This window comes from Anopheles stephensi, chromosome 3 (genome assembly GCF_013141755.1).
Source record: "Anopheles stephensi strain Indian chromosome 3, UCI_ANSTEP_V1.0, whole genome shotgun sequence".
NCBI lineage: Eukaryota > Metazoa > Arthropoda > Insecta > Diptera > Culicidae > Anopheles > Anopheles stephensi.
In genome coordinates, this window is record NC_050203.1 from 66,791,166 (window position 1) to 66,813,826 (window position 22,661).

At 43.9% G+C, this 22,661-nt stretch overlaps 1 protein-coding gene across 3 annotated transcripts in view; it reads right to left on the minus strand.

Moving 5' to 3' along the window:
• Positions 1-19,462, minus strand: part of LOC118511757 (developmental protein eyes absent) — a 35,960-nt gene extending 16,498 nt beyond the window's left edge. For 2 of the 3 annotated variants that reach the window (XM_036055226.1, XM_036055224.1), the window contains exons 1-3: positions 19,084-19,462; positions 11,873-12,557; positions 6,520-6,566 (exon numbers count right to left, since the gene is read on the minus strand). In XM_036055226.1, the coding sequence (XP_035911119.1) occupies positions 6,520-6,566; positions 11,873-11,953 (128 nt within the window). In that variant the 5' untranslated portion in view covers positions 11,954-12,557; positions 19,084-19,462. The remainder of the gene's footprint in view (positions 1-6,519; positions 6,567-11,872; positions 12,558-19,083) is intronic. The other variant, XM_036055225.1, reaches the window with a different exon arrangement.
• Positions 19,463-22,661: the final 3,199 nt, after the last annotated feature.

The window sequence follows — 22,661 nt, forward strand, 5'->3', positions numbered from 1 at the left end:
CGATGCTAATTGTTTTGTAAGGCGTGCGGTTTCCACCGTCCCCTTGGCACACATCAAGTGGCCCAACGAACCCACGCTACGCTTAATGTGCTGAAAATTGTCGCCTTTCCGCCCGTCCGATGTGCGAAACGAACCAAATCAACCAACAGGCAGCCACGGCCTAACCGGACGAAGGGTTTAACGATTACGCGACAGGAAGAATGGTTTATCATCACACCAAGAATCTGATGAGCTCTACTTGACTTCTTCGAGAGCGGGGGAGAGCGGGAGGTTTATGTTTATTTTGAAAAGCCGCGCGTTGAAGACGGGAGGTTTCCCTCCAGCGCGCATGCGAGTTTGGCTAATTGGCTGGGCGCGGTTTCTGGTGGCGCATCCTGTAGGACGCGCTCCGCTGCAACTCATTATTAATGACACTTTGCACCACCAGTGGCACGAACTTCATAAATCAGAGCTAGCGATGCGCAACTAATATTTGTTTGCGAACAGAGGTGAAAAAGCAACAGCAAGAACAATACGATATAATATATCCGCTGAAAGGGTTAAGCATAAACAGAGAGAAGTAAAAGCAAGCAAAAACGCTAGGAGATTATTTGCGAACATTAACTAACATAAAGGGACAGTAGTTGAAATATTGAAATTGGATCTAACTGTGTTCAATTATGTCGAATCGCCAATTGTCATTTGCAGTTAAAAATTGACCCCGACTGATAATTTGGATTAAACTATTCAGAATATCTTAATTTTTTAAAAAATTTCCTTAAGAAAATAAAAAATATTAAAAGCTTCTACAAAAACACTACCTTCTGATTTGGTACGGGTCTTACGCCGTGATAGGTTTCATTTAGCTTTATTTAGCTAGATAGGTTTCAGTAATTAGCTGGGACCTCAGCGTTGGTTTGTATGTGTCTCTAGTCCTTAATAATCAGTTACTGCGTCCGTCATCGTTTTTGAAAGATTCAATAAAGGTCACCGATAGACACCGATAGAGCTCAACAAATTTTACTGGTCGCCTCTATGAGTTACATTCTTCGATCGACAAAGGGCTTTCAATAAAACATTTTTCATATGATGGATCAGCCGCTCTCGTATGTTGTTCTCACATCAACAGATTTGCTTCAGACATAAATAGCGATTTTTGTACAATAATGTCTATCTTGTTCTTGCCAAACAATGATAATTTCCTCGATTTTCCTGTTCAGTTTCTGTTGCATTTAAAGAGACCTACAAACACTGTTGGGGAGTAGTGCATCGTATTTCTTCTTCTTTCTTGGCCTAACGACCTTTTAGGTCAAGCCTGCCATTGCTGGCTTGCAAGACATATTGGTGCCGCATAGTTGGATAGTCAGTCTTCACTATGACGGAACGGCTCAGATGGGATTAGAACCCGGTCCTGCCATGTGAAGACCGGTGCCACTGTCGCTTACACGCATCCTTTTGTAGTTAAAAATACGATTCGTACGAGTAAAATTTGGATAAGAGTTATCAATGAATATTATAGAAAAATTTTATATTTAAAAAATGTCTTTAAAAACTTGTACTACAGCTTACTACAAACTTGTGTTATAGCCTTTTCCCAATACTGTAGTATTGTTTTGATACTTAAGCTCCATCATCGGACGACTAAATATTAATTAAAATAATGTTTGACAGTTCAAAGTGTATAAACTCATTGTATGTTCTTTGATATTTCATTAGCTGATTAAACAATCAGCGAAGTTATTAGTTAAAAAGTTTTAATAGTAAGTATTGCATAGTCCTTTACAATATTTTTTGGGAAAATTAAGCCAAACAATTGTTTTTGATAAATTACATAAGGATAACGATGTCAGTGTCCTGACATGATCATTAAGAATGAAAAACGGATAATGCTGATCCTCTACACCAATGCAGTTCTCTGTCACATATTTCATTATGTTTGTCTCTATTCGAATCAAAGCCAGTCTGTTAGCCGATAAAAAAGCATACATAATTTGCTAGGAAAAACTCACAACCAGATGGACTCACAACATCACAAATCGAGCATTAAAAGCCGTCAATTTATTGATTTATGCTCTCTGTCTAAATAGAGCATTAGAAAACATACACTGATCGATAAATTTTCGACAGGAAAATCAATACGGTGCATCGTTGGCCAGTTTCCTGCGCACTATCGCTTTCATCAGAATAGAAAAAATACTTAAACATAGATGTCTAATATTCGGTTGGCATCGTTAAATTCGATACGCTGCCAACGCCAACCAACGCCATCAAAAGTGTGACACACACACGCACACGCAGCCACGCATCCAGTGTGTCCAATCAGTCCGATTTACACACTTCCGAGTGGTTAAGGGAATGGAGGCTGGTCTCTTCTCCCGATCGATCGATCGATCGCCAGTGTGGTGTGAATTTAATTTTCCCATTCCGTTGGCACTCGCGATCCCGGGAACCGTGGACCACCCACCGACCGCTGTGTTTGTTCAGTGGGCCCATTATGTGCTCTCCCGTTACATACAAAGCCCCCGGGCCAAGTCCACCACGCACATCCTCCACACAGAGCCAACATCGCCAGGCGCCGTACCACTACGGGTTGACACCGGGACGACACTGCACGGAGTCGTCCTCGAGTCGATATCTCTTTCCCCGACGGCGAATGTCTTAAATCATAATCTTTATCTTCATCATCGCTGTGTCTTTTCCTGCATATATCTTCGTTTTTTTTTTCTTCAAAAACACCAATCCCCCCCCCCACTCCAATCATCGTCACCCGCTCGCTGGGGTCCCGTTCGCGCGATGAGTTTCTTTATCTCGCTGTTTTCTGGGGTCCGCTATCGCACCTAAAGATTCTTTGTTTTGAATTCGCGCCCGTTACCGAACGTCCGTTTGCATTAAGCTCGCGTGTCCACGAACCATCCGGTGGTCCGGCTGGGAGACACTATTTGCGTTCCTTCTGGCCACCCTGTTCACCCCGGCTCCCTCTCCACCCACATGTCCAACATCACCTTAGCAACATCATTATTTTGTATTCTCCTTTGTCGCCCTTTGCCTGGTACGCGATAATACTACGGACGCGAGTTCGACCGAGCGGACTCGTCGCGGATTGTTCCGTCACACTAACTCAAACCGACATCAATACCGTTTCCTAACAAATCGTCGTCAATTTATTGACAAACGGAAAAGGGACGTAGGAAACGGACGGTAACAATTCGCAACACCGCCGCAAGATGTGGACAATAATTTAAACGTTCTGGCGATATGGACTCGGGTGCGGGCATATATATATATATTTATCACCGCCCAAGGTATGATCGACCGACGGCATCCAAGGGTCAGGACGCTCGACAAGGGGGGGGGGGGGGGGAAACGAATTAATTCTACCAAGGCCGCCCTTCAATCTCCTCCTCAACGCTCAATCAAGATTTTCGCAAATTACCACCGATTACTAACGAGATCGTAAACGATCGAAACCATAATCCGGAGTTGCTGACGCAGTGCCCGACGATCCTCAGCACCGGCGACGTTCGGGAGATTCGGGTTGCGTGCGGAACTGAAAGCTGGTGACATGGGATTCAATCTTCTAGCGGTCCGCCTGCAGCAACTGGCTACCGGCGAGCGAGATGTATTAATAATAATCTAATTAGACGAAAACTAGCAGTCCATCAAACGCCGCCCGTCGTCGGTCGTCTGGCGAAAATGCGTGCCGCCGTCACGATCAACCATGCGGTACCGGCCCGCTAATCTGTCCGACTCCCGGCGGCATCAGTAGCTTTTATCTTTCGGATCATCTGACAGGGCTGCACGGTTTTAAAAGGGATTGTGCCGTTTTCTTAGTTTAACTTTTCGTTTTCTTTGGAACAAGCCTTGTGTCTCGGGTTTTTGGTGCGTTGAGTGGTCGACCAATGATGGACATGTTCATCAGCTGAAGGACCAAAAACTTATTGCGGAAGAAGAGACACGGCCACCGAATGTGTTGTGATGAGATGTGAATAATCCTGCTTATCGTGGATTCATCATATGGACGGAATGTGGCTGTGGTTTCGACGATAAAAATTTCGGTCCCACAACATAAATGCAGATGATGGACTGGTATGCTTTTCGCAAATGAGGTATGGATAATGTCATATTTTAATAAAAGCGGCAGCCACTGATTTGGTTTTCGATGCCCTTGAGATGCGTAAATTAAAAGTTCGATTAGTTTGATTAAACAACACAGCAGTATGATAAGTTTGTTCCCCTGTCACCACACACATTCATCGAACGCTGCGAATTATGTCCACCATCAAATTCAAAATATGCACAGACGGTGGTTAAGTGCTGTGGCTGGCAGTAAATAATTGGTTCTTCATTAACCCAATCAAACGGAAGGGAAGCATTCCATTCCGATGACTAAGATCGTGACTTTCGACACTTTCCGTTCCGTTGTCACCTTTTCTCGATCGATCGGGTTCGATCAACGCGACAACCGTACAGACGCCGTTAATCGATAATCGATCGCGTCGAAACGGCAGCCACGGGACATTCCGGGTTTCGGAACCACACGATGACGATGGAGCGGCGGACGACTGCTATCTAAATATTTCGACCATTTGGAGATACTTTATCGCGAGATCGTCCCCCGCCCTCACTCCACCCCTATCATCCTCACACGCCTCCCGCGAGATTTTTCTCATCAAGGGGCCAACCATTTCATCTGCATACAGATGAGCTTCCCATAGGCCTTCCCAGCTACGAAGCTTCAGTGCGCTTGTCAACGATCCATTGTCACAGCTTGGTTGTTTGTTTTATTTTGGCTTTATTTTAAGTTTCTGCTTGCTGCTACACCACCCTTCCCGGGTTCCAGTCTCGTTCCAACACTCCCCAAAATCAAAATGGGCCTCACGCGTTCGATCCGCTCGGTTCCGTGTGTTTATGTTTTATTCATGTTTTATTCCGCGCTAGGCCAAAATTGCTGAATCCGTGGTGCGAGAATGTCCTGCAGTCGAACGAATGGGACAACGTACCAGGGAACCGGGAGCGTCGTAAATTAGCGTCCATTTTCCTGCCCGGTGTGCCCTGGTCAACACATTCAATTTTATGGCCATTCGATCTATGATTTAACGCCCTCGAACGCACCAGGTAGCAGCACCGGCACGGTAGAGCACGAGGTGAAATGGTTCTAGCGATAAGCTTGAAATCATGTATCCTTATCGAATGATGATCGTGTTGGGCCGTAATCGTTGATACATAAATCATTCACCCCGGTGAAGAAGCAATGTTGAGGGATAATTCTGTTAAATCTAGAATTTTTGGGGATTTCTACTGAGAGTTGAAGATCATTCCTTATTACGGAAGAAGTTTGCCACGTTTATGTCTAGGAAAAAAATATGTCTCCAAGGTGTTGAGAATGATCACCAGAAGATTACAACATGTAACAATTGGCGGATCAATATCGGAGCCTCATCGGTAAGTTGGGCCTCGTCGGCGAGGGAAATCCTATTGTTTCCCCTCTAATATCACATCTAGAGGGGCCTCAACTGCCATTCCGCTCGGGGTCTCCAAATATCCTGGCCCGCTACTGACATGTAAGCCTTATCTGATCTTAGTTTGATGTACGACAACAACTTCTATAAACCATTAACTTATTTGAAGTTTCGAAAATTCCTTCCAGTTTTTCCTGACAGGCTATTGTTCAATTTTGAGATCAAACTTCCAATCCGTTATCTGGGAAATTCAATCTCCAAACTTCAAGTTCAAGTATTTTCTTGGCCTAACGATGTCTTAGATCATGCCTGCCATTGCTGATACCACGTAGCTGAACAGTCAGTCCTCACTACAGGGGAACGATCCGGATTGAATTTGAACCCCGATCCAGCCGTATGAAGACCACCACCGTTGTCGACCATTCCACCATAGTATAGTATAGCTCAAGTATAGACTCTGCCTAAATTTGTTTGCATTTAGTCATGAAAATCCAGATTCTTAAACTCTTAGTCAGAACAAAGTAGTTAAAAATCCTGCCTTATGGAAAAATCCTGAGGTACTGATGGAGACCTCAGAAATAGATTTTTGAGGATTTAGTACACAAAAAAGCCTCAAATGTATGTTCAACAATATCAGTGTGAGTCAATTTTACTTCCATCCCATCTTAAAAGCAGTCATTAATTTACAAGATACTACAGCATTCCTATGTCAAGCGAATGTCTTTATCTTCTGGCAAATATTTCTCGCGCTCTCCGTAGCACCGATAGATAGCGACATTTATTATTAGGAACAGTTTCCGCAAATTGCTCTTTACAGCCATTCCCCATAAAGCAACCCAGTTCCTAACCAGGGTTCATAAATCCATGCGAGCCGTAAAATGTTTTCGCACTCCGCTCACTAACCACAACGCACTGTTCCGTTTACGACCGCTGTGAACGAACACATCGATTTACGACTACTATATGTAGGCCTGTGCCAAGTGCACCGAACCGCTATAAACAACCGTAGCAATTCCGTACCAAAGGCTGACATTAACAGTGCGCAGCAACTAGCCGATCCGCTTGAGCAAACTTTACTTACCGGGAACGGTCCGTCGTGTCTGGTCCTTCGGTGCGCGATCGTTTTCCCTGCAAGAAACCGAGAAAGAGGAGAGCGAATGCGTTAACTTTGCATGTCATTTTCCCACCCCCTGTCCAATCCTTCGCAACTGCGTGTGAAAGTATCCGACCGGTCCACGAATTGGAAACAAATCATTGAGCAAAAGCCCCCCGTGTCCTAATATTTAACAACCGAAGCTCATACAAAGAACAACTAACTACTAACCAGCCACCTATCTACTTAGCGGTCTACGTGATTTATCAGCAACCGGGGCGTTGCTCGTCGGTGAGCTCGTAATTTATCGTCACCTTGCTTCCTGGATTCCCTGCTCCCTGATCCGCACAGTTTCCCACCGTTTGGGTTCTGTCCACTGGGAGCGTTGGTTTGTGAAAACCACAAAGAGAGAAAGAAAGGAAGGAAGAAAAAAAAGATCACCCCCCCCAATAAAACGCTAAACGGGAACAAATTATTTAAACGCTTCCCAAAAATGCGCGATAAGATGGTCGGGTGGATGATCGGTGCGAGACCAAGGGGTCTCTTGGGAGCAAAACCCAACGTACGTGGGAGAACACTATCCGGGGCACGAATGCGGATGGGAAGAGGAACCGAGCAATCCCGATACCGGGGTGTAACAGTCGATGCCTTGTTTTGCCCATTGCGCTTCGTAGGGCTTCGCTCTTCCCCGGGTGTCACAGTGCATCTCGTATTTTATGCATCGCTTGGGAAAGATATTCACTTGACTGATTTAAGGGCTTCCTCCGATCCGGACTCTTGTTCGTAGAATAGTGAAACTACCCACAAGAGGGCAGGGAGGGAGGGGGGCGCAAAACAACACCAACCAACCAAACAAAAAACGCATATTCAAAATCGAATGAAAAGTCATAAAAATAAAAAAGGCGACAACTGATGGGTGTCAACAGCAAGGTCTCGAGCAGAAGGCCTCCAAAGTAGACGGCGCAACGTGTTTAGAAAATAATACGAACTAAAGTCCTCGATCGAAGTTTTTTTTTGGAGTGTTTGTTAGAGGAGACAGAAAAAAATAAAGAGTCGACACAACTCTGGTGTGACATGGCGAACTAGTGAGCATGTGTTGACAACAGGATTTTGAGGACCAATGAATGAGCAATTGCAAGCATGAAATGTGGCATACTTAGCGGTTTATGTATGCCCCAAAATAAAAAACTCGGCGATCTTTCAAATTTGAATAGTTTCGTTGATGATTAGAGTTCGAAAAAACTGGATAAACTAGTCGTATCGATAATCAGCTGATATTAGAACAAACCCATGTCCTACATATATTGGTCTGATGTCTCGGCACTATCTTTGATCTGCTTCCAAGAAGCCTTATCACAACGTTTAGCCCAACCAAACCGAAGAGCGCTACAGAAAAGATCAACCAACCGGCCATACATCATGTTGACGGACGATCATCATCATCACCGGTCTGTCCCTCTCCCGAGCCAACCATCCACTCGCTTCTTGTCACATTAATCCACACCAGCACCGAAACCAACCAAGCAAAAAAAAAAAAGACACCAACCAAAGTGATAGGAAAACACATCTTTATCGAGCGTTTATCGTGTTTTTGCTCGCGCGGAACACGATTTTTATATCGCCACGATAATTGCCTTCACGTTTGCGCGATTTAATGTCTGTTCCCGTCGCCCCCCTTGGAAAGGGTTTATTCGAAGGGATTTGAACTGGAAATCAAGCAGATCAGACCCGTTGGTCTCCGTGGAGTCTGGGGTCTCCCTACGACGGCATGTCATTCTTCTCGTTCTCCTTTCGATTCGGGAGGGTAAACACGAAAACACGAAGTGAACAAGACAAATTTCATCAACCGAATGTGGACGATGGGGACGAAATGGACGAAGCCCAACGCAGCCCGTGGTTCGGTGGGTGAAGGAGACGATAAAATTATACCGGCCCATGTACCGACGAACGGTAGATTCGGGCGATCGGTAGGTTTCCCGCTGAAAATGTTTTATCCGAGCATTTCCTAAACTTTCTATCGGGGGGAAAAGAAAACTGGAAACTGGCGAAAGATTGACCGCTGGCAGCGAAACATTTTCTAAGTGACAACACCAAAAGACAAACACTGGGTCAATCTTAGAGATGGATTTTGCTCCTTTCGCCCGTGTTCGTCGTCGGCAACAATCATCTCGGCGTCGATCGATTCAGCGGCCAACGACGGTCGGGACTGCCTATAAATAATGTTCATAAATAATATCCATAAAAACCAAATTAATGGGTGAAGAATTATGTTGTTGAGGTTTCGTCTGCTTAATTTTTATTAGCCACCACAACTGATCGTGCGACAAAGGGCGTGCACCTCGGGCCCGGGTGTGTTTCCCTACTGGCTTTTATGGATCGATATTATTTTATTTGTTTTTAATTTTTATCACGCTTAACGTTGTCGTAAAATGAACCGGCGCAGAAGTGCGGGACACAGTACCACACTAAAATGCCACCGTCTTGAGTGCAATCGATTGATCGATCGTAATGTTTTCCGTTGTGCCGTTTTTGTAGCGCTGGCATCTGAAGAAGCGCGTATCGATTTACCCTCTCTCTCGCGTTTACCTATTAAGGCGGGGTGTCCCGTTCATTCGATGTACCCTGTTTTCGCAGGAGAACGGTCACGATAGCCCAACTTGCCACTTTGATGCGTGTTAACACCGTCCCGTCACGAGCTTAATGTTGGGTGTGTGTATCGACCAAACACAAGACCATATCGACCATTTGGTTGGTGAAATATGGTCAACATAATCATTTGTGAGTCGCTTTTTCGCATGTCCAAAGCACCGATTACAGCGTCCGAGCTTTCGTACAAACATGGACCCAGAACCACCCAGCGATTAAGGGTAGCGCTTGCAAAATCCCAAGACAAACGATCAGTACGATCAACCGAACCCGAGGACGGTGTTAAGGTGTAAGCATAAAATGTGCAGCAGCATGTCCGAAACCGTTTTGGGGGGTCTCTCAGGGAAACCCTACGGGCAGCTGTTCCTGCCGACGACGGGAGACAAACATTTATCACGCCTAAAACATGTGTCCTCGCTGGTGGAATGGGTGGCCATCCAACCAAGCGTGTGTCCTGGAATGGGCCGCTGCCCTCTCTGCCTACTGCAAATGGCGTGTCAAGTAGCGTAAAGCCGACCCCCTTTTACAGCCATCGGTCAACGCGAGCATAATCCGCCGACATGGGCGCGAAGAAAACTGCAGTCACAAATTGCAGTTTAAGAGGCTCTCCATGCCACGAATTTCCACACGGTTCGCAAGACCTTCGAAACAAAGCGACTAATCAACACCGGCCGGTCCGCCGTAAGGGCTACGCTCATCTATCTAATAAATCTACTTGAAAAGTGACCGAGGAGAGCTGGTAAAAATATTAGTTGAAAGATTTTCCAAGAATTTGTCCTCCCCAAAAGCTCTCCCCCCTCCCACCCGAGAAGGGAGAGTTGTCTGTTGGTCGTTTCGTTCACATTATTATTCGTTTCGCTTAATCATGGACCCGCCGCCGTCTATATCGTGTGGACCATATCGTTCCCCGATCGTAAGCCGTCCCCCGATGGGAATGGAGTTTTTCTTTTTTTTTTTGAGGAAAGCAAAACAGCACAAGAAGTGTGCTCGTAGCATAATTTGAAACATAATTAATTTTGTATTATTGTTTAATTTATCTTCCTCGCTGTTCTGTGGGGTGTGTTGCTATTTGTTTGCTTTAAGCTCGAGGTTGTTCAGTTTTTCGCTCACACCAAAAACCCCAACGTGTGTTTTGTTTTGATTTAATCCCGTCATGTGTCATCGAGGGACGGTCCCGTAACAACCATTTTGGCGGGTCGATTTGTTCCGAAGATAAATTTACTACATCGATCTTCTGGTGTGTTGTTGGTTTGTGAGAGATGAAACAGGGGAAAAGACATGAAAAGTTGGCTCGTCTAACGCTGATGAGCTACTTTTTAACACATATTCGTTTTTGAGAAATTGGAGCAACAAGCGTAAGAATTGTGTTTTTAATGCGTATCACACTGACGACATTCTTTGTAGGCCTTTTAAGTATTGATTGCTCATCACTCATACATAGAATGATCGATAGCGAGGACTAACTCTTTTGCTATGAGTACTCCAAGTCTTCGATAGCATGTCATTAGACATCCTCAATATTTGTAATGTTCATGCTAGCCATGGTTTCAAATTCAAATCAATTTTTTATATGATAGTCTCACTTCTTTTAGTAAAAAAAACTGCAAAAAAAACCTTCTCACAACACAACAGAGTCAGAGGCATACAAAAAATCCCCAAGAAAAAGATACTCTACCACCAACAAGTGCACCGGTGCATCATGACAACTAAAACCGAAAACGATCAGCAACAGCATCAAACACAAACCAACACAACACAACGAAACACGAACGCCACGAAAAGCATCTCCGAGCATTCGAATCCCCCACCGGGCATTTGAATGATCAAGGTAAATTAAATTAATAAACAAAAAGACACAACATTAACACGGCATATTTTAGCAGCCTCCAAAAAGCAGCCGTGGAACGAGCGAGGGAAAGATTTTCAGATGAAGATAGCCGTGCAGCACGTAAGAATGGAAGAATTATGGCTGCGATCCGGGAACGGCCTGGTCCCGGGAACGCGTAGCGTATGAGAAATGATCGGACAAATGAAATTTGAAAAATAACCATAAACCAATGTGACCAACGGTGGATTGGAGGAAAGAAGGTGACGCAGTGGTATGACAGGGTTGATGAGGAAATGCAAATATTATGCGCTTTGCAGGAGTAGGATAATTAATGAGGAAAAGTTAAATAAAAAAAAAAACTCAAATATTATGTGCTATTAGTTTTTTTGTTAAGTACAAGTAATCAAACTTTCTAATTTGTTAGACAACCAATAAAACCAGCACGTCCATTCATTCTACGAACCACATCATCATCAACCGTAGTTCATCGTTCTCGAGCTCCGACTCCAAATAGGGGTAAATAATTTGTATCCCTAAACAGTCATAAAACTAAATAAATTTATTGTCTCCGTGTGTACCCCCGGTGCAGTGTAGAGAACACACAGAAGAAAAAAAAACCCCACACGGCAGCAAGAAAAGCGATAAAGCAGCAAGAACAGTGGGTTAGGAAAAACTGAAACAGGTGAAGTTGGTCTATCCCGTGTTAGAGGATCGAAGATAAGATGGGACAGAGAGAGAGAGATAGCAGATCAGCCGATCCTAAAGGCATGCTTGTGGCAGTAAGGTGGGAGCCACCCGTACAGGGAAAACCGTGTAAACGTAAACGCGATACCTGGTATAGTAGGGCTATTGGTTTATTGGGTGTACCTTTGGTTCTATCTCTATCATTTTATCAATGATGGAGATCCGGGGGGCAGATATATAGCTACAAGGCATTAGTGTCACCATTTCATACGATTTTCACATTAAGAATCGACAGAAACACACACACACACACGCACGCTCACGATCACCGTCGAAATAATGCACAAAGTTCACGGACGGGCACACTTACATGCACCGGTGTGGTTAGGGGGGGAGGGGCAAACAACACCTCGAGGCAAGATCAGTGGTTGCTAGTAGCAGGCGGTGTCGGTGTCAGTAGAAGCAGCAGCGAAGTAGTTGCAGTAGTAGCAAGGGTGGTAGTAGTAGTAGCAGCAGCAGCAGCAGTAGTAATCGTTGCGTAGTAAGATTACCCTCGATCGTCGCGCACCAGTTCCAGCCGCACGATTTTATTAACCGATGATGACGCGTTTGTTTGACGTTTAGCTCAAACACACACACGCACACAACGCACGGATGAATAGTAGTACTTCACTAGCCGGTACGGCTCATTGGTCACACTTCAAACGGCGTTCTAGGCGCACACAATCACTGCACAAAAACACACACACGCACACACGCACCACACGTTGCAATTTTGTCCATTCGGTGTGTCAATTGCCCGTGGATGACGATGCCCTGCTGACGTCTCGCTGATGGAAAAGGATGCTAAACTGCTGCCGCCGGGAGTCTAGAAAGAAGCAAGCGAAGGTGGGTTTACTTTAATGTCATTCGAAGTTGTTATTGCTTGTGTTCTTTGGTGGCTAAAACGGTTCCACCTCAATTCATCCCCTGAACCATGATGCCCACCGCCCGGTGGAAGTTTTATTGCTTTTACATTATTGTTATTATTATTACTACGCCAGTGTCCCGAGTGCCTAGAGTGTGGTGGACCTCCCGCTAGGCAACGTTTTATGCTCGAGCCCCGGATCGTCTTTGCGATAAAGATCTTCGATGATCTTCGTCCACTACTACGGTGCTGCGGCTGCTGCCCAGCATCATCATCATCATCATCATCGGGATCACCTGTCCCGCCGGTGTGTCTTCGGCGCATGTTTAGCATTTTGTATTGCATATCCAAACACACACATACACATACCTTCACCGGGCACAGTGTGTGTCTTAAGATGCGGACGATGTATCATTCCAAATTTATGATCACCGCGAAGGGTTCTCACGTTTTTCGGTAGAATCCGAAATTTGCCTTGCCTCGATCGATCGAATGCAAAAACAAAAAGCGTTTGAGACGGTCTCCTGCACGAGAGATTTGTCTCTAGGCCCCGGTTACGCTTGCCATAAACTGCGGATCTTCGGTACGATACCCGTGGATGATTATGACGAATCCGGTGTACACATTCAACCATACTTCCGGACCTCGAATGGGAAATTGTTTCGTTGGGGCAACCTCAACAGTACCAGCGTGAGATTGTGCATGCAAGACGCTGCCGCCCGGGTGATCAGTTTTGTTGGGTCTTATGATGTCACCCATCATTCATATAACGGGATAGGAATTAAACATGTACCAAACATTCTTTATCTTTCAAAATTTAATTCCCTACCCCCAATATTCCTGCGGCGAAAACAGCCTTATCGGTACACATCGGGTGTGTATCGGCATTCGATAAGGGCTAGACAACACCAACAACCACCAACAAAAAAAAAAGCCATCGAGAAAACAAACCTCCCCCCCCCCCCCCCCACTTGAAACATTCAAATCAATCTGTCGTCGTCATTGTCACTGACGCTTATCGATCCAAGTCCTCCCGTCAACGTGTTGCTTCCCGGGTCCTGGCAACCGGGCAGCACATTTGACAACCCTTACCTACCGCGAGCGACAGGGTTTGATTGTTCGTTTCTCCTTTTAGACCAAAGACTCTTAAAAATGTACGATCCTCGATCAAAAACCGGGACAGTTCTACGAGCCACAGCCGGCGGCACTGAGCCGATCCAGCCGCAGTTTGTGTGACAGTTTCTTCGAACTCGAGACGAAGGCCACGCGTGTCCCCTGCTGCTGCTGCGGTAACAGACACACACACGCACCCGGGGAAAGACCGGTCTTAGAGAGCCGATTCGATTCCTTCCGACAGTTTGCTGTCCACGTTCGTCCATCCCGTTCAACGCGGGAAGGGTGGCCAGCTTTGGGGTGGACAAATTGAAACCTGTTGATGAAAATTATCATCAAATAATTGATTTCCAGTTGATTAACATCGAGACGAAAATCAAACAAATGAAAAATGGGGGTCCCAATTCCACGAAGCGACTCCCGCCCGGCTCCTCCGAAACCCGTTGATCCCGCCCGTTCGTACTCTTTAAGGTGTGGAGCAAATTAATATGCACCATACATCAGTGTGACAATGTTTGAAGGGGATGAAAGCAAAAGCCTTGCAAAAAAATCGGACAACAGAGAAGCAGTCTGACGCAGGGAAAAAAATCCACATACAACACAGCATCACCAGACGCAGGCATGGAGACGCGATCGATCGCGATCAGCGAGAATCATTCGTCATCGGAAGGGATGACACTCCGTCGGGGGTGTTGTTGAAATAATAAATTTACCCGCTGACAGTTTCCCTACCACAGGGAGATCCTTACCCGGTGCCGTACGAAGAGATCACATTCGAACTCGACGCTAAAGATCCTTCCGGCATGATAGCTGTGTGCAGCAGTCGGAGGAGTGATGACTCACGCATTTGTGCTTCGTAGCTGACGAAGGGATGCATTATGAACAATTGCATTGGATGGTGGTTCCCATCGGCACCGTGCATATTCGACACTAATTTGTAAGCAGAGGCGGCCGCCAGAGGATGCCAGGAGTGATGATACGTGCACGATGCGAACTCTTTGTGCAATGATCGGATGAACATTTATTTTCTTTCTAGTGGACAATTGTGGCGATGAGCTTTTTCCCAGCGTCGAGGTGACAAAAAAAGATGTTATCACGGATAAATGATATTTTAAACGATTGCAGAAGATCCCGGATGGTTTCGGTGTTGGTGTGAACTTTGATTCGTAAAATCTTTTCGTTTAAATTTTCACCGAGAAATAGTGTCTAATTATCTTTTCGCAATCATTGATTATATTGTACGAAGATAGATTAAAGTTCTGAGAATTTTGGCTAACCATCTCCAATTGGACATCAGAGTCAATATAATATTTATTCGAACGAGATGATTGGGTATGTATTTCAAGCTCGACTCATATGAGTAATGCCCTCAAAAATACTCTGATGAAGGATTAGTAAATTGTCTTATATGTAGAAAGATCTTATCTGGGGTTTTCTAGTAATAGTTCAGAGGCCTTTTAAGGCGTAATCAAGACTTCGAACTCACGTTTTATCATTATCCCAATTACTGTATTGATTGTAGCACAACAAATATTAAGAACAGTGAACCAAGTTCCGTAGCATCCGTCAGAAACATAGGATACACCGCAGAAAAACATCAAAGCCCCAATCAACCCGGTTACCCATCATCGATCAAGCAATTAGGGTGCCGTAATGAAAATGTTTGACATTCTTATCCATCATTACCCGCCCGAACGCTCTAGACGAGTGGAAAATGTGGAAATTCGTTCCGACCCAGCGGCAGGCAAGGTGACGAAAATGCACATCACATCGTGTGCGTCGTGTGTTGCCGCTGGCACAGAACTCCGGGCGCGTGCAACTCCAATTACAGGCAACTTTGCTTTGAAATGTGAACCGTGAAATTTCACCAGCAGGCCGAGCTCAAGTTCACCAAGGCGACTGACTGACTGTTCCCGCGCCGGACCGAGAACGGTTTGGGTGGGCACAAGAAGGCAGAAAGGAAGCAAGGTTTTTGCGCGAGACACTGTCGGTACGCGGAACGTCAGGAATGTCGGGCACTTCAGTCGATCGGGCTTTATCTCGATCGGTCACCACATTCCAACCGTCCTGGACCGGATCATCTTCTTCTTCAACGGTACGCCATCCATCGCGGAGCTGTCTCGGAACGTTCATACAGTTCGGCATACCGGGCTGATGATGGCTCAACGGGACTCGAGAGGGATTAGGGCAGGTAGCTACCGTTTTCATGTCTGAGTGCGAAAGGTTTCCGAGAGCCATTGATTCATAAAATCTGATTTGCCTACCCCATCGCATTATTGTTCCCGGGAATGCACTACGGAATGGAACAGATTGCTTGAAGATTCCAGCCAGATTAAACACGGTACAGCGGCATTAACGGTACAATATTGGTAAACATGACAGGCTGGTAAAGCCGGCTTCTGAAGTTGAAAAGAGGATCAGATCCCGGTGGCGTTGGTCGAAAGTATTTTCGATAAGTCGGTCACAGCGCATTTGTCCGCCTGCAGGCCGACGGTTACAAGGCACCGTCGTGTACAGATCTTAGGCGAAATATGTTAAGAATTTCCTAACAGAAAACGTGTATCGGCCTTATTTTTAAAATATACAAGACATCAGTGCATCATACAGCATCAGTGTTCTCTTCCATCATCCGCTAGTCTATTATGCTTCAAGGGGCGTATTCAGTTACAAACACCAGATCCATTTTCTGCTTTTGATAAAGTGTTTATCTATTCTACGCGTCGTAATCGACTCGTTAACAGTTGAACATGTGCTACTTTCTGCTGAACATAGCAATAAATTCTGGGTATTTTTTTGCCCTAATTTTCGTAAAAAAATCTTATCTTATTCGCAAATTCGCCTTTTGCTATTGATCGATAGAACTCAATAGTGAAAGTACTCGTAATGTAGTCATAAAAGTGCTTTTCAAGTCAAGTCATTGCTCAATTGTAAAGGTAAAAACTGTTTCGCGGCTATCGAAAAGATGTTTTACATTTAGAAACCTGAAAAAAGTAAATTGAATAGTAAACAAAGTATAAACATCTAATAAAAGTGCGTATTGTTCTGTGAGTCAGAGAATATTTCCTCCAATTGTCTAACAATCGAAGACTGTTAACGGGTACAGAGGTTGCCTGTGTGTCATTGAAATATTGTTTTTCTATTATTCTCAAAAGAATTATTTCAAATACGAGAGCAAAAACATGATTCGATTTATATTCTTTTTTTCTAAAATTGCGGAAAAATAATGTAAACTGTACTGCCCTACATACGATTATTTTTATAACTTGTTTTCAATATTAATAACTATTCTTTATCCATATTCTTCATCTTGGCCAGCTAACCTTAACAACCCTCGTATTTAAAAAAAAATATACCAATTAAATGATTGTTATTTTTCTTCTTTTCTGAACAAACAATTAAATGGTAAAAACACTGTTTTTATGGCCAAAATGCTGATAAAAAAAGGCTCAAAGTACAATACTTAATCCGCAAAGAAAATACTGAGTAAACGAACACTGAATTTCGAAAAAGTCTTAGGCTGATTAGTTGTCATGTTACGGTGTTAAATGAGTTGTAATTTGTTTTAAGAATTTTATAATTGTATTAACGGCCTCATGAATTTGAGTAAGCCAGAAAGTTCGTAGTCCATGCGTCCTAGCTGCAACGTATAGACAAACGCCGGGGCGTTAATTCAGATATCTCTCATATGAAGTATCATTCCTAAATATGATTTTCATACATTTTATGCAGGAGAAATTCGATTTAGCATAAATTTCATTAAAAAGCATTCATAACCAGTATGTAACAATCTTGTTAACTTATAATAAACATTGTTTGTCTGTCCAGACAGTCTGCAGTCTGTTAATAAGACAACCTTATTTTGAACTCCTTTAAATATGGATGTGTGTCCATTAAAAAGTAGGCAAAACCAGCCAAACATTCAATGGTGGAACAAAGCCATAACTTCAACCCAAACCTCATGCACCAGTTTGTGCAGGTGTTTACCAACAAATCCCTACCGCTTTTAGTCCATTTTTAACACATTCGTTTAAACAAACAAATGGAAAACTTCACCTGAAAACAACAAACAATCGTCTAGCTAGACGTGTTTACCGGGGGTAAGTGTAGGCTGACGATGACCACGCAATGATAAGGCAACCATCTTCAGTTGCAGTTGGTAGAGGAGCTGACACGTACTACCCTGCCCTTTATCTATTCCTTCTTTTTTCTTATCATCCCAACAACACCGGAAAAACGTAGCCAAGCGCGCTGCAGTCTTTAATTACTTTCTTTGCACACAAGTGGAAGTGCATCCAGACTGTTAAATGCATCGTTGTTTTTTTCCTCGGAAAATAACGAACGTGCCCACAGGCGGGTAATTGCTGCAGGCCACCGCCAGTTGAACAGAAAGCAACATTATCCGCCGATTACTGGCGTCCGGACGTAGTACACCTTCGCTACCAGCGGTTGCCCAGTTTGCCGACGGATTTGCAACAAAAAGGGTTCCGCGGGCACGAGCTCTGTAAACGGGTTGACGCTAATTGCGCTGGCCTTTACGGTGGGGATGTCAAGTAGGGCTTCGCCGTCAAGTGACAAAACGATTTGTCGCGTAACGCTGAGGACCTGCTAAGCAGACCTGACTTTGTAGTAGGCTTGAATGTGAGTTATTCCCCAACGCAATCCTGGTTGTAATAGCAAGCAGGATTTACTAATCAAGTAGATTTTTTTAACGGATTAAAGCATTTATGTTGAATCAAGCGCAACAGTGCAACTCAAACTAGAGAAAGCCCTAGACGGTTAGGAATGTGAAAATTTCGCTTCCCTCGCTGGCGTAGCTCAAATTTCTTCAGAAGCCTTGCCAGCTACGAACAATACTCCGAACTTTCTTTCACGCTCGGATAATCTTGTTCTCTTCCACGAAATGGTCCCTGTCCGTGTGTCCTGCTCCCTTGATTCCACTGGTGGTGGTGATGGTGGTTTTTCTTTTGCATGCCCATCTTCTTCTGGTGCCGGTCGGTTTCATATGTCACACGCTACAATGGTCCGCCCATCAGGCGCTATTATGCTGCCAGAACTCGAAGCATAATAAATTCGTCCTTTTTCACAACCAAACACACACACACACGCACAAACCTCTATCACACACACACACACATACGTTCAATTTCAAACACAAACAAACAATTCATCTGCAAAAGATTAAGCTGTAATCGTACACTTTGGGCTGTTCCTGTTGACGATTCCGCCGTGTAAAAACGGTGTTAATCCTTCGCGCTTTGAACCATCTCTCTCTGTGGACAGCCGCTGTTTAACACACAGCTTTGAGCCAGCAACAACCAAAAACTGTCCCCTTTTAAATGTATTGAAGATAGCATAGGAGGCATTGGAAATTCACCTTTTTCAATCAGAGCACTGTTACAGCGAGGACATAACTTTGAGCAATCTGCAACTCACTTTTCAAACTGCTAATTATTTTTTATATTGCACACACACATATTCACATAATTTCGTTTCCCTTCTTTTGTGAAATGAACATGTTTTTGAAGCTTTTTAACACTCAGTAAATTCCACTTGCTTATCACTCGCTATCGAACCAGTCTACCAAACTAGGTTTCCCCGTCCTTCTTATTTTCTCTCTCGTCCACTTTTCAAACCGTTTCTACTACGTGATCGTAACCACTTTTCATTCGAAACGCACGACAACGCAAACGGTACACGTGGTCGCGGGACCACGCACGATCCACTCGGACGGAGATTTAAATGGAAACTAATTTTTAACACATTTTTTGATCTCCCTCAACTTACACTGAACGGGGCTCGGGAGAGAGAGAGCCTAGCCGCGTGCGAGAGAGCGCACTTGTGAGTGTGAGAAAGAGTACGTCCGATGCGTGCGTGCGAGAAAGAGCACGCCAGTGTGTGTGTGTGTCTTACCAAGCTTATGCTGGTTTATGTTGCACCCCTGATGATGGTTGATGCGTGTTGTTGCTGTTTTTGCCAGCGACACGGTGTGCGAGACCGTTTGGATCCTCCGGGCTGGCTGGCTTCGCCCTTTTCTTTGTGAGAAGGATTGTGCTTTTATTTCGCTCCCTGTGCCCTCAGCACATTCGGAGATTTTCTTCTCACATTTTGTTGTGTAATGTTTTCTTTGCTTCTTTTTCCTACGCCAGTTCGTGCTGAGCGATCGTTTCGCAAAAAGGGAAAAGCAATGCAACGGAGCGAAAAGTGCACTCGAAAGAAGTCCTTTTTTGTGCAGTGGTAGAAGATGTGCCCATTATTGGAGAACTTATGCACGGTCATTATTGGGCAGGAATGGGCAGGAAGTATGTTGCGCATTTTATGCTTATTGTTGCCTCTGTAAGAGAACAAAATAATACTCCAATGCTTGATGGTTCAATATGCAATATGCTCTTATTATATTGATAAGTATTATGTCATATTATTTTTAGAAATTTTGTCTTGTACTTTCAGGATTCAGATTTAGATTTGAATAAAAAATTACATCTATATCCATATTATTATAAAACTCAAACTCTGGTTCAATTTTGACCATAGTACGTTAGACTTTCTGAATACAAAATTTACTGACCTCTTCGTGGGTCTTTATTTATTTTATTTATTTATTGATTATTACAGTACGATGCCGTATTGTGGGTCTTTATTTATAATGGATGGTTTTATAATTTTAAGTAATATTAACACAGAATTTCGAAGAAAGTTAAGACGTTTCTGATACTGTTTCCATAGTTGGAATAGATAAACTTAATATGGGTATGATAAATATAAAATTCATCTTCTTTTTTTTGATCGTCACTGCAATTACATCTTATTGGACTAAATTTCTTTTTGTTCTTTTTCAGTGTTTATTCTCTTCATTCATTGCATCCTTCATTCAGAGCGAACAAAGCAAAAAAAAAATCAAAGCGAAAGTAGAACAAACAGCGCAACGCAGTCTCGTGTAAACAATTCTTCAGTCCAAGCCTAAGCCAGCAACATACCAACCGACTGTTGACAATTAAGGGCCCAGTTTGGGTTGCGTTTGTTTGCGCTTTGCATTGGGAGTTTTGCATAAACCAGAGGCTTGTGCAGCACGCAGCATCGCCACTTTTGTATTATGGGGGTTTGCGAAAAAAACGTAAACACATCACGTTCCTCATTCAACGCGACCGTCTCAATGAACTTTTCGATGGATTACAACTTAATTGATTTGCATTGATCGTTGCACTTTGAGCTGCCCCCACTTGAAGGCAGGCTTGAAGAGCAAACATTTGAAGAAGAGGGGGCAAAAATGGCACAACTGTTTAGTCCGATCCCCTTTTCCGACGACCCAACTGTTGCACTTTCAGTGCAAGTGGTGATGTCGTTTGTGGCGTAAACACAACAACTACCGATCACGTACGATCGTGAACGATCGATTAGCCTCGGCAGTATGAATGAAAGAAGAAAAACCTTTTCTCGTGCTACAATTTATGCTTTGCGGAATCCGTTTTAAAAACATAATTGCCTCCTTCTGCTGCATCGATCGTACTTTAGCAGCTCCGCATGCCAAACACAAACATCCCTTGATAATTATGTGAACGAGCATATCGTTGATTGCTTTTGGAACACGAACACTGCGCTACCAGGAAAAGCGTGTTTTGTCCAAACAAACGCACAACAAAATCCAATCCAAACGGCAACTTGATTGAACGTCAAACTACTGCATTACGCGCGCTTTGTTCGGAAATGTTGAGCATAAAATCATTCATTGATTGTGTGTGTACGCGTTCTTTAATCGTAGCATCAAATATCCCTATCTAATTGCGCTTTGCAATTCGAATTCCGGATCACACAGCTCTCTCTGTGTGTGTGTCTATGAGTCTAGTGTTTGAACACTATTTTTCATTCAGCTTTCACCACCCACACACAATGTATGTTCTTCGGCACAGCAAACTCTTCAATGTTCAAATTGATCACCTAACAACTGCTGATGATGGCTGGCCACGGATATTTGTACCATGTTCTCGGCGGAAGCTTTTGTAAGTGGTTTTCAAAACAGCATTTTGAATGCATGATGACAGGCACCCGATGCCACCGAACTCGCCTCTCTTGCTCGCTCTCTCTCCAGCGCCTGCCTGTTGGACGAAATGGTTGACGAAAAGAACAATTTGGCTCTACAAAATGATCCATGCAAGCGAAAACGAAAAAAAAAGCAAACCCTCCACAAAACGTATCTAAAATCTTTCGCAAAATCGTTCAACATCATTCACGCGCTGTGGTGTTATGTGCGCGTTTATGTATTGCTGCTGAACCGGGGTTTAGCCACGCCTACTTTATGCTCTCCTCGCCCTTGTAGTACACGGAGAGAGACCCAGAGTATGTGTGGGGAGGGGATGATTGCTCTCTTCTCGCGTGCGGCTCACACACACACGCAAATACGGGGATGATCAAATTTTAAGGGTAGCAAAAGCATAGATATTGAAGGCGACACTGCAAATTCTATCTTTTAGCGTTTATTGTTGTGAGCAATACTGTCTGTATAATAAGTTTTTGCGATGTTAGCTTTGCAAGTTCTTCACAAAGGAATGGATTTAAAGCAGCAGAAAGAAAAGCACTTGCTGGTGTATTTGACATCGAGAGATTTTCTTTTTAAGTATAAAACAATATGCAATTATTACAACTGTTTTCTAGATGCAAGACTAGTTCGTCTTCTTCGAGATGGATGGATAGCCGATCTTCATCTTGACCGCTTGTAAATGGACGTTTTTCTAATCCTATTTATCCTATTTCCTAAAGTTGGGTAAGTCAAGGTGATCCGTTGTCGTACCTGTACCAGCTCATTATTAAGCTTGGAGACATCTGCAACGGCCAGGACGGCTTGATCAATGCATTCAAGCTTAAATGTGCTTGAGAAGCGATCGAGGCAAATAATGCCTGGTTTGACGCTTTACATAAAATAGGAGATAATAACTGCATTTTAAATATATCACTAAGATT